The 13791-nt window shown below is 52.6% G+C and overlaps 1 protein-coding gene across 1 annotated transcript; it reads left to right on the forward strand.

Annotated features, from left to right (window-relative positions):
* Window positions 1–1999: 1999 nt before the first annotated feature.
* Window positions 2000–12379, forward strand: TOB2 (transducer of ERBB2, 2). The gene is made up of 2 exons (XM_037160436.2): window positions 2000–2466; window positions 8523–12379. Exon 2 carries the CDS (start codon window positions 8614–8616, stop codon window positions 9649–9651), a length of 1038 nt encoding a protein of 345 aa, XP_037016331.2. The 5' UTR covers window positions 2000–2466; window positions 8523–8613; the 3' UTR covers window positions 9652–12379.
* Window positions 12380–13791: the final 1412 nt, after the last annotated feature.

A 13791-nucleotide genomic window follows, 5' to 3' on the forward strand; every position in this document is an offset into this window, starting at 1 on the left:
TTACCTTTAAGAATAGCAACTGTTTGTCAGGTTTTGCATACAGAATCATATTTAATCCACACGAACTCTAGTTTAAGGATGAGAAAACAAGTTTGATGATGTAAAGAGATTTACTGCCATTAAATCAAGATAACATGATTGGTGGAAGAATTAGGATTCAAACCCACATATTTCCATGACTACCTCTAATAAATAACTACCAATACCAGCAGCCTTTGCAACGCCCCACTGCGCAAACTCTTGCTCTGCCCAAAGGACCTGGCTCCTTGGCTCACAGCCCCCAACCCCAGTCCCAGCGGTTGGATGAAAACCCAATCAGATGCCGCCTCTCCCCTGTACTCGACCAATGGGAAGACTGTTGCTAACATACCAGGTATATTTTTAGATATTCAGTTCTCAGGAACCCTTTGGGTCGGCGGGGACTCTGCCCGGGCAGGGCGTGCTGGTTAAAATGAAAATAAAAACGAGGAGAAGAGGGAAGGGATGCAGAGGGGGAAAGGAAGGAAGGGAGGGAAGAATGGGGAGGAGGGAGAGGGAAAAGGAGAGGGGAGGAGTCAGGGCATGGCGGAGGGGGCGTATATGTGACGTTCTGCTTCTCGCTGACGCACATTGCAAGTAGTCCCTGGAGGTGCCCCAAGAGCTGAATTGCTCAGACTGTGGGGGATGGGGCTCTCCTGCTCCAGATCCCTCGCACCTTCCTTCCCCTGTGGAGTTTGCCCTGTAATCCGGCATTTCTCTGCTGCGGTCAAGGAAAACTAAACCCCATGTTTTTCCCTGCCCTTGCCAAAAAAGGAGTGATCAATGAAGAAATACGCAAACGTTCGTAGCTGGAAACTCAGATCTCACCCACCCCACCTGGGCTCAGCGTCTGCCGATAGGCTGGAACCCTCTAGGATGAGAATAAAGGTCAGGGATGGGAGAGACCTGGGGAATGGACGATTAAAGAAGGAACAGGGTAAAAGACTTAACACTCAAGCTCCCAGGAGCCCCGTGCCTCGCCACCTGACAATCCAGGCATGGGCCTTCTAACTCTGTGTCGCATGCAGTCACAAAGTGACCGACAGCCTGTGTGGCCAAGGCCCGGGAAAGAGGCTCGGGTCGCCGAGCCTGGACCCACTGTCCAAGGGACCGTGGGGTGTGCGAGTCCTACGTCCCTGGCACTGGCAGGCGCCAACACCGAAGGCTGAGCTGTTACTAAAAGAAATGTGGCTTTCTAGTGTCCCTTATGGGGGTCGCCAGCCGGGGAGAGAATAGGGGAGTGGAAGAGGGGCCGGCCCCGCCACGAGGTACCAGGGCGGAGGCGGTTCCTTTTCCTGGTCGTCCGCCCTCTTTCTCAACCCCCCTTCTCTAGCTCACGGTGCCCAGCCCTGATTTTCCCCTCGCCCTCCCGACGTTCCCCGACCAGGACAAGGCGCTCGGGGCAGTCAGGCCAACCTAGGTTGATAAAGGTCCAAAACGTTTCCACAGCTCGTGTAGTGCTCTCAGCGCGCCCCGCCACCGCCTCAGGTGGTGCTCGTGCTGCGGAACAGTCCTCCAGAACTGGAAATACTAGCCAAAGTGGCCTGGAAGCAGGTGCAGGGCCAAAGACACAGTGTGGACGTTTCCCTTCCCGTAGTAACCCTTCATCCAATACACTCAAAGTGAACATCCCGGTCAAAGTCCAAAGCTCCTGCCCTAGCGGAACTCTGTCCACCTGGAAAGACACCTTACACTACGAGCACGGTTTGATTGGTTTGGGGTGTGGGAAAAAAAAACAACCAACTATGAGAAGGCGCTGCAATGGGGAAGGCAGAAGACCCTGCTGACATTTGAGTTGGGAGCTGAGTGATGACAAGGGGCCTGCCAAGGGGGGAGGAGTGGGGACCCGCGAGTTCGTAGTGCAAGGGCCTCTCCACCCCAGGGGTTAAGCTACCCGCTGGTTCGAAAGTAGTTCCGGCACCGTGCCGGCCCCGCCCCTACAGGGCGGAGGGACGCATCACGCAGGGGTGGGGAAGCCAGATCCGTGCGCAGGGTTGCCAAGGGTGAAACTTTTCATTGACTTTGCTCACTTCGGCACGGGGCACTGGAAGGTGCGGGTCCTCTTGGGGAGGAGTGAGTGGCTAAGAAGACTCAGAGCTAGAAGGGCAGGACCACCCACCAGCCACAGCCTGGACTGTCCTCCCCACCGTGACACAAGCCACCCTCCGGTCCGCCATCCCAACGCGGTCACCGCCGGCGGGCCCGACCGCCCTCCGTCCCCCACGGCTCAGCCCGACCTGCAAAAAGCTGAATTATTATTTGAGAGCCATAGCCCATAACCCCTACCAACTCGCCCCCAAACCTCAACGAAGAAGAGGATACATTGGCCCCGGCCCGGTGGCGCCCAGGAAAAGAAGGGCGAGCAACCTCTGTCCCACGCCCCGGACCACCCTGGAGGGAGAAGCTGCCCGGTGGTCAGCAGCCCGTCCCGCCACCTCAGAGACCCGAGTGAGTGAGTGGGAGGCTTGCGGGTGGTTGCCCCCTGATACCCGATAGTCCCGACAGCTTCTCCCGCCCCACTCCGTCTCTTCGTTTTGCTGGACGCTCCACGTTGCTGTCGCGCCCCCGCCCCACGCCTGGTTAGCGTTTTCCTTGCCCCCTGTGCTCCATTTCCCCTCTTCACGCTCTTGCTATCCTGGGGTACTACCCCAGAACCCCCTTCTCTCCCTATTGCAAGAGTAGCTCCCTCCTGAGTGGGGTGCATTTCCCCCCGTCCGCCTGCCTTAGTTCTTCATGTCCTAGAGACATGCTTGATTTTTCTTGTTCCCCAACTCTTACCACCATAAAATAAATCAGAGGAAGGAAGGGGATCCTGGCCTTGTTTTCTGCTCCCCCCCCCCCGTGTGTAGGGAAGGGGTTGGCAAAAATTAATAGGGTCTATTTCTGGCCCTGTGAAGCCTGAGAGATGAAGGGTGGACACCCCCCCCCACCTCACCCCCCCACCCCCGCTTTTGGATCGGTCTCTGGTGACCGTCCTCTGGCCGCTGAGCCAGAATTCACAATTTGGGCTTAAGCTCTTTATCCTCTTTAGTGTTTTCAGTGGAAACTGGGCGGGTGGGGGGGAGGAGTACCTTTAGAGGAATACCAGTGAGTGGATTCTGGTGGATCCTGGTGAGGTGCCTGGGAGGAACAGCCCCTACTCCTAAGCTCATTCTCCTGTCCAAAGGATGGACTGTGTCCTTGACCACAAAGGGAGGGGAAGGAGGGAGCAGAGAGGAAGGGCAACTGGCAGGCCCTTTTCTATCCCCCAAGAGAAACCAGAACCCCACACAGCAGGCTTCAACTTGGGGGCCAGTGGAAAGGGTCTTGGCGGCCTGCTCTGTATACTAACCTTTTTCTCCTTCCTATCCAACCTACCCTGGGAGTAGGTCCCTCATCTTAGATTTTCCAGGAGGAAAACACCCCTATTGCTTTCTTGGGCACCTATCCCCATCCCCCTCTTAAGCAGAGGGGGAGAGAAGCTAGTGTGGGAGGAAGGATTTAGGAGGTTTGTTTAACACCCTGTAGGGGAGCTTTGCTTAGGATCTGGTAAGTCTGGTCATAGAGCAGGCCTTGCAGTGGGAGGAGACTCACAAACAATTTTAAGTATTGGAGGGTGATGATGTCCAGGTGTCAGATATATGTTTTTCCTTCCCTGCCCGGGAACCTCTTCCCATTTCCCTCCCCGGGTCTGGTTACTCGGACTTGAATTAGAAGAAGCGTGAGGCTTGGGCCCTGCTGGCTTCTGGCCTTCCGATTGCCTGCCTGGCGCCTCCCCGCAGCTTGACTGGTAATTTCTTCGCCTGAAAGGACGGGAAGAACTGGCTTTTAACTACTGCCTTTACTTTCCTGGTTGTTGGGGTGCGGGAGCCGAGCCTGCAGGTCCTTAACTGACAGGGTTCTTTCTTTTTGAATCTACCATCCCTACAGCAACTCCAGACAGAGACCACCAAACCCCAGGAATACAGATTAAGTGGCTGGGATGGGGGTGGGAATGTGACTTTATCTATTCAAGCCCACCGCCTTCAGCCAGGAAACCTAATTTGAAGCAGATACTTAATTCAGCAGCCATGGGAGGCTGTAAAGAGAAAGGGAGAAAAAGTTCAGCCTCTCAGGAAACCGAGACAAGGGTATGGTACGGTGATACAGTACAGCGAGTAGGCCTTATGGGTAGAATTTATATAAAATTAATTAGGCGGTGGGCGGGGGAGGGGGCAGTCCACTACAGCGCGCATGTGCCTCGGAAACTTTTCCTCGGTTCTCTGAACCTCGGCCAGCTGCCCTTACTGAGCATGCGTTGTTTGCCAGCGGAGCCTTCGCAAAGTACGTAGGGAAGTGTAGTGTGTAAAGAAAGTAGGTCACTTGGTTCAACCAGAGTTTGTGGTTTCTGAGGACTACAAGTCCCAGAGTGCGGGCCTGACTTCGCCACTGGCCTCCCCACTTACTTTGGGGCTCAGTCAAGCCTTCCTGGCTTCGGAGGAACCAAGAGTGCCGTAGAAAAGACCCTCTTGGGCGGAAGAATCCTTGCCGTCAGACTTGGGCTGTGCCAGCCAGTGTTTTGGGGAGATGGTGTGAGATTCTGGGCGGGCTTGTGCAGTCAGTCGGCCCAAGTCCTGGAAGCCTTTGAACCACACCTGCCATGTCGGTGCTCCGGGACAGGTGGGGTGGCTTTGTCCCCCATGGCCCTGGAGCTTAGCTCTTACTCCCTGGCACCCAGTTTGTGACACCTACTGACCTTGTCAAAATTGAAGACCCCTCCTCCCTGACTGCTCTGCCCACACTCACTTGAATCCAGTTGTACTTGATTGTAAAACACTTTGAAAGTTAAGGCTTTGGGATGCTTGAATATTTGTATAGGTTCTCACGGTTTGAGAGCCTGGTGGGGTCCCTTATCATTATCTTTCCTTTTCTCCTTTAGTTTTTTATTCGATTTTTTTTAATAGAAAAAGACATTGATTTGTTGTTCCATGTATCAATGTATTCATTGGTTGCTTCTTGTCTGTGCCCTGACCAGGGATGGAACCCACAACCTTGGCGTATCGGGGTGACGCTCTGACCAATTCTGCCCAGCCAGGTCCTCTTCTCCTCCAGTATATAACAATTTTTCTTCTTACAGTTCTTCCTTTGCATTTTTGCTAGGCATTCTCTTTGTGCTGTCCATTACCCTGTCATTGAGGGAGGCTACCACCACCTTCATTTTTGTCCTGTTATGCACTTTTCTTTAAAATGAGGCAGTTAGAGGGATCTGAGTAACTTTGTTGCTGGAAGTAAACAAGTGGAAGATAAGGTTCTAAATAAGGTTTGGCAGAATTTAGTCTCACATTTGCAACTTTTTAATATATTGACAAAAGGTAAATTTGCTATTGTTAAACAGCTTCTTAGACTTCTCTTCTGCTGGTTAACGCAAATCTACTTGTGGCTTTTGTTGAAGGGTAGTTATTTCTAGGCTTTCTAATCTTACACATACTATAAATATTTTATGTGTAAACTCTAGAATTTGTTCATCACCTAAAAAGAAAATGAGCAAACTCGTTGGAGTGGTTACTTCTATCTTTAGTTAAAGACAAGACAGCACCAGTGCTTTAATCCTCAGTTCCATAAGCTTCTTGAAGTCAAAATTAGAGCCTGAGCCGATAGAGCAGAAAATCCCATTCTGGTTGTCCGGCATTTTTGTTCGGTTCCACCCCACAGCCATCTGGCCTGGCCTGCTCTCCAATTAAAGAGGCAAAGGTGGCATTATATATACTTCCTCATTTGTGCGGCAGCATCACTGAGGTATAAATTGGTGTGCAGCTTTAGTTGCTTATGCTGCAGAAAATGGGTAGCTAGGCAGGGCTGATGATAGTGCTTCTATTGTATTTCAAAGTGGGAGGCTCATTTCCCAGTGACTTTGACCTGCATTTAAAATGCTCTCAGTTTGAGACTGAACTGTTTAGGGGAGGTTAGCTTAGAAGGCAAATATGCATTAAAGTTGGAGGAGGGCTGGAAATGCGTAGAAGCCCTTCAGTCTGTGCGGCATGCCAAGAGGCTGTGTGATGCCTTGAGGAGTGTCGTGTACTGGATTCAGGTCTTTCACTTCAGGCTCATCCTTGGGGACCAGTGCCAGCTTCCTCACAGCGTTTACATTTTAGTCTCCTCCGTATTGGACGCCTCTGGTGGGCTGCCATAGCCCTTACATACCTCCGTGTTTTTTTTTAAGATTTTATTTATTTTTCTTTAGAGGGGAAGGGAAGGAGAGAGGGAGAGAAATATCATTGTGTGGTTCCCTCTCGTGCATCCCCTGCTGGGAACTGGCCTGCAACCCAGGCATGTGCCCTGACTGGGAATCGAACAGTGATCCTTTGGTTCTCAGGCCCACGCTCAATCTACTGAGCTACACCAGCCAGGGCCATATCTCTCTTTTTTTTTTTTTTTTTTTTTTTTTAGGTTTTATTTATTTTTAGAGAGGGGAAGGGAGAGGAACATCAATGTGTGGTTGCCTCTTGTACGTTCCCTACTGGGTACCTGGCCCACAACCCAGGCATGTGCCCTGACTGGGAATCAAACCAGTACCTCTTTGGTTCCAAGGCCAGCACTCAATCCACTGAGCCACACTAGCCAGAGCCATACCTCCATTCTTGAGTGGAGGTCCAGGTTCCTGGTGGCTGGCTTTGCATCTGGTGATGAACCCATTCCTCAAAAACAGAAAGCCCCTTACCTTTACCCTTGTTCTTCTCTTAAAACCAGAAGGCCCCCGGAGTTGGTCTGTGGTGACCATGAATAGACATTTGAAGCAACTTGGAGATTCAGTGTTTGCTGGAAGCTGTGATAGAGGGGAGATAAGGGTCTCCTGAATCCTGAGCATCCCTGTGGGGAGCGTGGGGGAGTCTGTGCTCAGAGCATCTCTGTTGGGGACTCCCCCACATGACCCTCTGTCTACTCACACCTGAAATGAGGTCAGGACTACACCCAGCCAGTGTGTGTGCTACTCCAGATTGACTTGGTGCATCTTCTCTGAAACTCCCCCCAGAGAGCTTCACTTGAGAATTCAATCCTAAAAATGCTCCTAGGAGACATGGCCCAGGTCTGAGAACTATAGGGAAGTGAGTTGAGACAGGTGTTCAGAAAATTCAAGATCCTCAAGCCTAGAATTAGTCCCTGGATACCCTGTGCTGGACCGAGAAGGGATTTTAATCCAATTCCAACGCCAGGTCTATCCCAGGACTGAAGATGCCCTTGATGGAGTCTGGATCAGTCTTGCTTCTGTGCTAAGCGCAGCAGCACAGTCTCACCCCAAGGTCCAGCTAGGAATGTGTTCTGGCCTTGTCGGCCCTGCAAGGCAGGTGGCCTTTTCTAGTTCAGTTCTCCCGTAGCATGAGCCTGGAGCTGTCCTTTTGGAGAAAGCGAGGAGATGAGGATCACTGGCTCTTAAGGCCTCACAGATCATCTTCCTGGGACTTGAGGCTGGCCCAGAAGTCGGGAATAAACCTCTTTGACCTCTGTGCGATCTGGCTGTGAGACAGTCCCAAAATAACAATCCAAGTGTTTATCTTGGGCTGCCTCCTCTCCAGGGATCTCCAAACACTTGATAAATCTGATCTGGGGCCAAGGACAGGTGGTCAGACAGTCCCTGGGAGACTGAATGATGATGGATCCCCAGCTGGAAGCTGCAGGGTGATGGAAAATTTCTTCTCTCTGCCCTCCTTCCTCATCACCTACCCTCTAGACATGTGTTGGCTGGCAGGACCCTCCTTCCCTCTCCTTCCTCCGCAGCCCTGGGCAATCCTTGTCAGCAGTTCCATTATTGGCCCAGGCCCCTTGACTTTTCCCTGGGAATCATGCTCTCATCTCTATTCTTGGAGGCCGTCTGGATGGCAGTGCTTGCCTGGGCCATACTGCGCCATTAAATGAGTTGTGCGAACCCAGAGTGAGCCAGAGCACATACACACCCAGGAGCCCGGGATGACAAACTGGATGTGACGGGAGTCCAAACCTTCAGTGAAACGTTGGCAGTGCTGCTTCTTGTTCAGTGACCTGTATCCCTTTCCATTTAAGGAGGGAAACTAAAGATTTTAAACATATCTTGGCCTGTGGCAATTTGGGAGCACAGTTTCACCGAGATATTATAGAGACTAATGAGTTAGCAGAAGCCTTCCCTTCAGCTGAGTTCAGGATTCAGTTTTTTTGTGTTAGTTGGGCAGTGGTCTGAATTCTCAAAGTATTGGAAACCACAACATCTCAGTTTCTTTAGAATTACTTTAAAAATAGTAGCTAGTTTTATCAAGTACATACTGAACACCAGGTAGAGCATGAGGTGGTTTACATCCTTGAACTAACCTAGTCTTCATGGTAACTTCATGTGGCTGATGAACCTAAAGCTCAGAAAAAGCGACTTGCTCTCAGCCCCACAACAGAGGCAGTCACCAGTAGAGCAGAAGTGGGACCCTGGGTCTGTGTGATCCAAAGTCGGGGCCAACATGTCCTTTGCCATCGATCGCCCGAGGCTTTCTGCTCATCTACTCATGATGCCCTCTCTTGTTTCCCAGAGCCATCTGGAGCCCGAGGCTGCCTGCCTTCCATCTTTCGCCTTTGGCTTGTGCACGTGCCCTGTGGTGATTATCTGCCCAGGAAAGGACCATGCAGCTGGAGATCAAAGTGGCCCTGAACTTCATCATCTCCTACTTATACAACAAGCTGCCCCGGCGGCGGGCAGACCTGTTTGGGGAGGAGCTAGAGCGGCTCTTGAAAAAGAAATACGAAGGCCACTGGTACCCTGACAAGCCACTGAAGGGCTCTGGCTTTCGCTGTGTCCACATCGGGGAGATAGTGGACCCTGTGGTGGAGCTGGCCGCCAAGCGGAGTGGCCTGGCGGTAGAGGATGTGCGGGCCAACGTGCCTGAGGAGCTGAGCGTCTGGATTGACCCTTTCGAGGTGTCCTACCAGATCGGGGAGAAAGGCGCTGTGAAAGTGCTGTACCTGGATGACAGCGAGGGCTGTGTTGCCCCAGAGCTAGACAAGGAGATCAAGAGCAGCTTCAACCCTGATGCACAGGTATTCGTGCCCATCGGCAGCCAGGACAGCTCCCTGTCCAACTCCCCATCACCATCCTTTGGCCAGTCTCCCAGCCCCACCTTTATCCCGCGCTCCACCCAGCCCATCACTTTCACCACCGCCTCCTTCGCTGCCACCAAGTTTGGCTCCACCAAGATGAAGAAGGGCGGTGGGGCTGGGGGTGGTGGGGGTGTGGCCAGCGGTGGGGCAGGCGGCCAGCAGCCCCCACAGCAGCAGCCTCACATGGCCCGCTCTCCCACCAACAACCTGCTGAAGCACAAGAGCCTCTCCTTGTCTATGCATTCACTGAACTTCATCACACCCAACCCAGCCCCTCAGTCCCAGCTCTCGCCCAATGCCAAGGAGTTCGTGTACAATGGTGGTGGCTCTCCCAGCCTCTTCTTTGACGGGGCCGATGGCCAGGGCAGTGGCACCCCGGCCCCCTTTGGGGGCAGTGGGGCCAGCACCTGCAACAGCAGCAGCTTTGACGTGGCCCAGGTATTTGGAGGTGGCGCCAACAGCATCTTCCTAGAGAAGACGCCCTTCGTGGAAGGCCTCAGCTACAACCTGAACACCATGCAGTATCCCAGTCAGCCGTTCCAGCCCGTCGTGCTGGCCAACTGACCACCCACCTGCTTGTGGGGCCGTGAGAACGCAAGACCACGGAAAAGAGAAAAGAAAGGAAAGGCCAAAAAAAGAGGAAAAGAAAAATACACAAAAAGATTTCCAATCTTCTCACTCTCACTTCTAGAAAGATGCAGCCGAGGCGTGGAGTGGAAGGGGGCTCCCGAAGCACCTGAATCGTGTTTAACTCAACCTCCCTGCTCTTTTCCTGCCTGCCTCTGATTTATTTGGTTGGTTTGGGTTTTTATATTTTTTCTTTTTTTTACATGTAGTTTTCTATATAACATCTTTGATTAATGGCTTCCTGTGCTAAGAATGGTCCAGATGTGAACTGCTGCTCCCTCTTGCCCTCTCTCCCTTCCTCCCTCCTTCACACACCTGGTTTAGGGTTGGTGTGTCCAAGCTCACAGGGAAGGGAGAGCCGCAGCTGGGGCCTGGCCTTCCTCAGAACAGGGAGAGGCTGTCCCATGTCACTGCATCAGTCACCCAGCTGTCCTCTCACTCAAAGCCATCCAACCTCAGCAGGCCTTCTTGTGTCCTGCCACTCAGATAGGTCTGACCCTGGCCCCCACTCCCTCTCAGGCATGGGTCATGGGGAGGTTAGTGCTCTGTCTGTTGGAATTCCTTTCATCTCTGTCCTGTGGCCTCCTCACCGCCATCCCCATCTGGAGTACCAGACTGTCACTGTGGCCCTGGAGACCCAGCTGTTGACTTGTGTGGCATCTCTCGCAGCCCTTTCTTCCCTGGGCCTGAGGTGGTGGGTGGGGAGATGAGGCCAGTTGAGGGGGGGGTGTATGCATGTGTGTGCTTGGTTTGCTGTCCTATTTCAAAGGGTTCCCAGCCATGTGAAGCTTCCCCTCTGGGTGTGATTCTGGGTCGCCGCAAGTGCTTATTTACATCTGAGGTTGGGGAACGGTCCAGGGCAGGTTGTCAGTCCTTTCATAGGGTGGTTCGGGTGGTTTGTGTGGTTCAGTGAGGCTGGCTGAGCCTAAGACACTCCCAGAGTAGAGCACTGCCGAAGGAACTGGTTTCCAAACTCCGGAGGGATCTGCACTTTTGTTTTTGACCAAAAAAATTTTAAATGGTTCGCTGCGAGGGACTGAGGGAATACCCTGCCTCTGACCGCTAAGAGAAGTCCCTGGACTTGGGCCCTCCTGTTGTAGTGTGACCCTTGCCCGGTGTGGGAGCTGAGACCCTGGCGGGTGAGCGTTTTGGGGCCGTGCCTATAACAGGCAGTCCTGAGCCTCAAACTAAGACTTCTTGGTCCTTTGGTTGTATAGATGTTTTAATACATTTCTGCCCCTGCCTGCTTGAAAACTTTTTGGTGCCTCTTGCCATCCGCCCTCACTGCCCGGCCCAGCCCCTCTGGGCCTCGATGCTGTGACGGGTGTTCTTCTGGGCGGGCCGGGCCCAGCCAGCGCAGCAGGGTGTTCGGACTGCAGAAGAGCATTCACTCCCCCCTCTGCTGGAAGAGAAGTTGTTTCTCCCACCCAGCCCCAGTGGGCCAGCTTCCATACCATGAGTCTTTGGCAAGTGGGGCACATGGCATCAGGGTCCCCATCGCCAGAAAGTACCAAAGCCTTTGGCACCCCACCCTCCCCGGTGACCCCAAGTGAGCAACTGCTGTGGCAGTGGGTCCAGCCCAGACAGACACTGCCAGCCTCCCCCGCACTGGGCACCAGCTCTACCTCCCCCGGCGGGGCGGTGCCCTGGCTCCTCAGCCCAGCACCGTCTGTCCCCCAGACTTCTCAGGGGCCAGCCCAGCCTGGGCCGCTCTCTCTCCTTAGCCATGGGTTCTCTCACAGGTGACAGGCTCAGGCAGACTGCTGCTCTCCGGGAAAGGTCGGATGCCGCCTTACGCCCTCTCCCAGCTCCCCCCTCCCACACTCTCGTGCACAGGTACTCCCACACCCGGTCAGCTTGTTATCCTGCCACATGCAGGGGGAGGGGGACCTACCCCTTAGTGTCTTGAAATACGAAGGAAAATGTACGTCCAGGAGCATGGCTCCAGCGCTGGGCCCCGGGCCCGGTTCGGTCTGTCTTGTCTCAAATCTAGGCATTTTGCTTCAATTTTATTTTTTTTAAGAAAACAAAAACAAAAATCTGCACTAATTTACCTGGTTTCGTAGAAAAAAGGTTTTTTTTTTATTTTTTACATTTTTTGGTGTCCGTTTGTATTGAATAATTTGCTACATTTGTAAAATGTAAGAGGTATATAATATATGTATATTTCTAACGTAAAACGTAATTTTTTTCTTTTCAAGATTTTTTCTTAAGAAGAGAGAAAGATATTTTTTCAGGAAAAACAAACTTTAAAATAAAAAAGAATAAAACTTTTCTCCCCTTTCCCCATCCTTTATTTACCCCCTCTTTCCAGGAACAAATCAAGAGGTGGATCGTCTTGTAAAGAATGTAAACTTTTAGTCCAGAATGATGTCTTTTTCTCAATGCAGTGAGCTGTAGATTCTCCAGCTGGACCCCGAGGGGCGGGAAGGGGGCATCGAGGTGATGTGCAGAGGGGTGTGGGGAGCAGGGCAGTGAACGTGTTTTCTTTAGTGAAGGAGGAATACAATCAGGCATTTTGTATTCAGAACGTTGTGCAATATTTTGGAATGGGACATTGGTGTGTTTAGAGATTTAGTTTAAAAACAAAACAATTGATCAAATCTGTACAGTTTATATTGTTCCAGATTTTTTTAAGTTTGTATTAAAAGCATGATATATAATAGCCTCTGCGTGCTCCTGGCTGGTTTGTTTCTGGGCTCCTCCAATTTGGGATGGAGAGAGGGAGTGACTTGGCCCCTGTTGGTTTCAAGAAACAATCGCTCATCCTCACCTGACCACTGCGTGAGCGCAGGTGTCACGGGCTCCTTTCTGACCACCTGTCCTGCCAACACAGGACACCTCAGGGTGCCCACTCCCCTGGGGCCTGCTCCGTGTGGGAGACAGGGTCCAGGGGGGCGTGCAGGGCCCCAGCTCCCCGCACTCAGCGGTGGTGGAGCCTGGACTGGAAGCGGAGCCTTGAGAACAAGATGATGCCCCTGGGTCCTTTAGGAACGGCCTCCAGCAAGCTCTAGAACCAGCATTTGCCGACTCCATTAGACTTTTAGGAGTGGGCAGGGGCGAGAGAGCCCCCCTCATACTGAGGCTGGGGAAGAGCCAGCCTCCTACCTGATTCCAGAGGAGTTCAGCCACCCCCTCTGTCCTAGGCCCATAAGGCTGGGAGAAGGGAGGAGACACAGACAACCCCATTCAGTACCTTCCCAGCAGTGATTCACATCGGGCCCAAAAGGCCCCTGGGTGGAAGCAGGCAGCCAGATGCTTGCTGGATCGGTTCACAGAGACTTGGTGGTGCCAGTACTACCTCTGCAGTGCCACCGAGAAGTGGGCTCCAAGTTAGATCACCTGCTAAGTTCGCAAAGCTAGGAAGTGGGGAAGCTGAGGTTTTGACCTGTCTGCGTATGGCGTTTTGTTTTTGCTTTTTTAGATTTTTAAAAATATTTATTTTTAGAGAGAGGGGGTGAGGAGGGAGAAAGAGGGAGAGAAACATCAATGTGTGGATGCCTCCTGTGTGCCCCCCCGACAGGGGACCTGGCCTGCAACCCAGGCATATGCCATGACTGGGAATTGAACCCGTGACCCCTTGGCTGGCAGGTCAGCACTCAGTCCACTGAGCCACACTAGTCAAGGCTGTGTATGGCGTTTTTCATGCATAAAACTGGTAACAGCTATGGAAGGGTGACACAAGACAGGCAGGGAGGGCCTGACCACTAGGCTGGGCAATAGACAAGCAGCTCTTCTGGGCATGGGCAAGATAAGGGTCTCCTCAGGTCCCTCCCCAAACAGGCCAAAACTGATAGCCCACCACCCCCCCACACAAGCATGAGACCTGGGCCTAGGACCCCAAGTCAAACATACAACCTCTGCTTAGGGTCCTAGAAGTCCTTGGTGTCATGCGCCTCCACTGGCCACTTCCTCCCACAGCATCTGGCCTAGGGTGCCTGCCAGATGTAAGGCGACTTCCAGGGGTATTCCCTTCCTCTGTCCTGCCAGGGAGAGGCCCAGCCTGTCCCTATATCCCTGTGTCCAGGCCCCAGGGCCCTTGCACTCATTCCTACTTATGTTAATGTAAATAAAGCA

The sequence above is a fragment of the Artibeus jamaicensis genome, unplaced genomic scaffold (genome assembly GCF_021234435.1).
Source record: "Artibeus jamaicensis isolate MK-2021 breed Jamaican fruit bat unplaced genomic scaffold, CSHL_Jam_final contig_233, whole genome shotgun sequence".
In the NCBI taxonomy this organism is placed as follows: domain Eukaryota; kingdom Metazoa; phylum Chordata; class Mammalia; order Chiroptera; family Phyllostomidae; genus Artibeus; species Artibeus jamaicensis.

Bases quoted from the DNA above. Each gene is read 5' to 3' on its own strand.
- TOB2 (XM_037160436.2), top strand. From the start codon at position 8,614: ATGCAGCTGGAGATCAAAGTGGCCCTGAACTTCATCATCTCCTACTTA.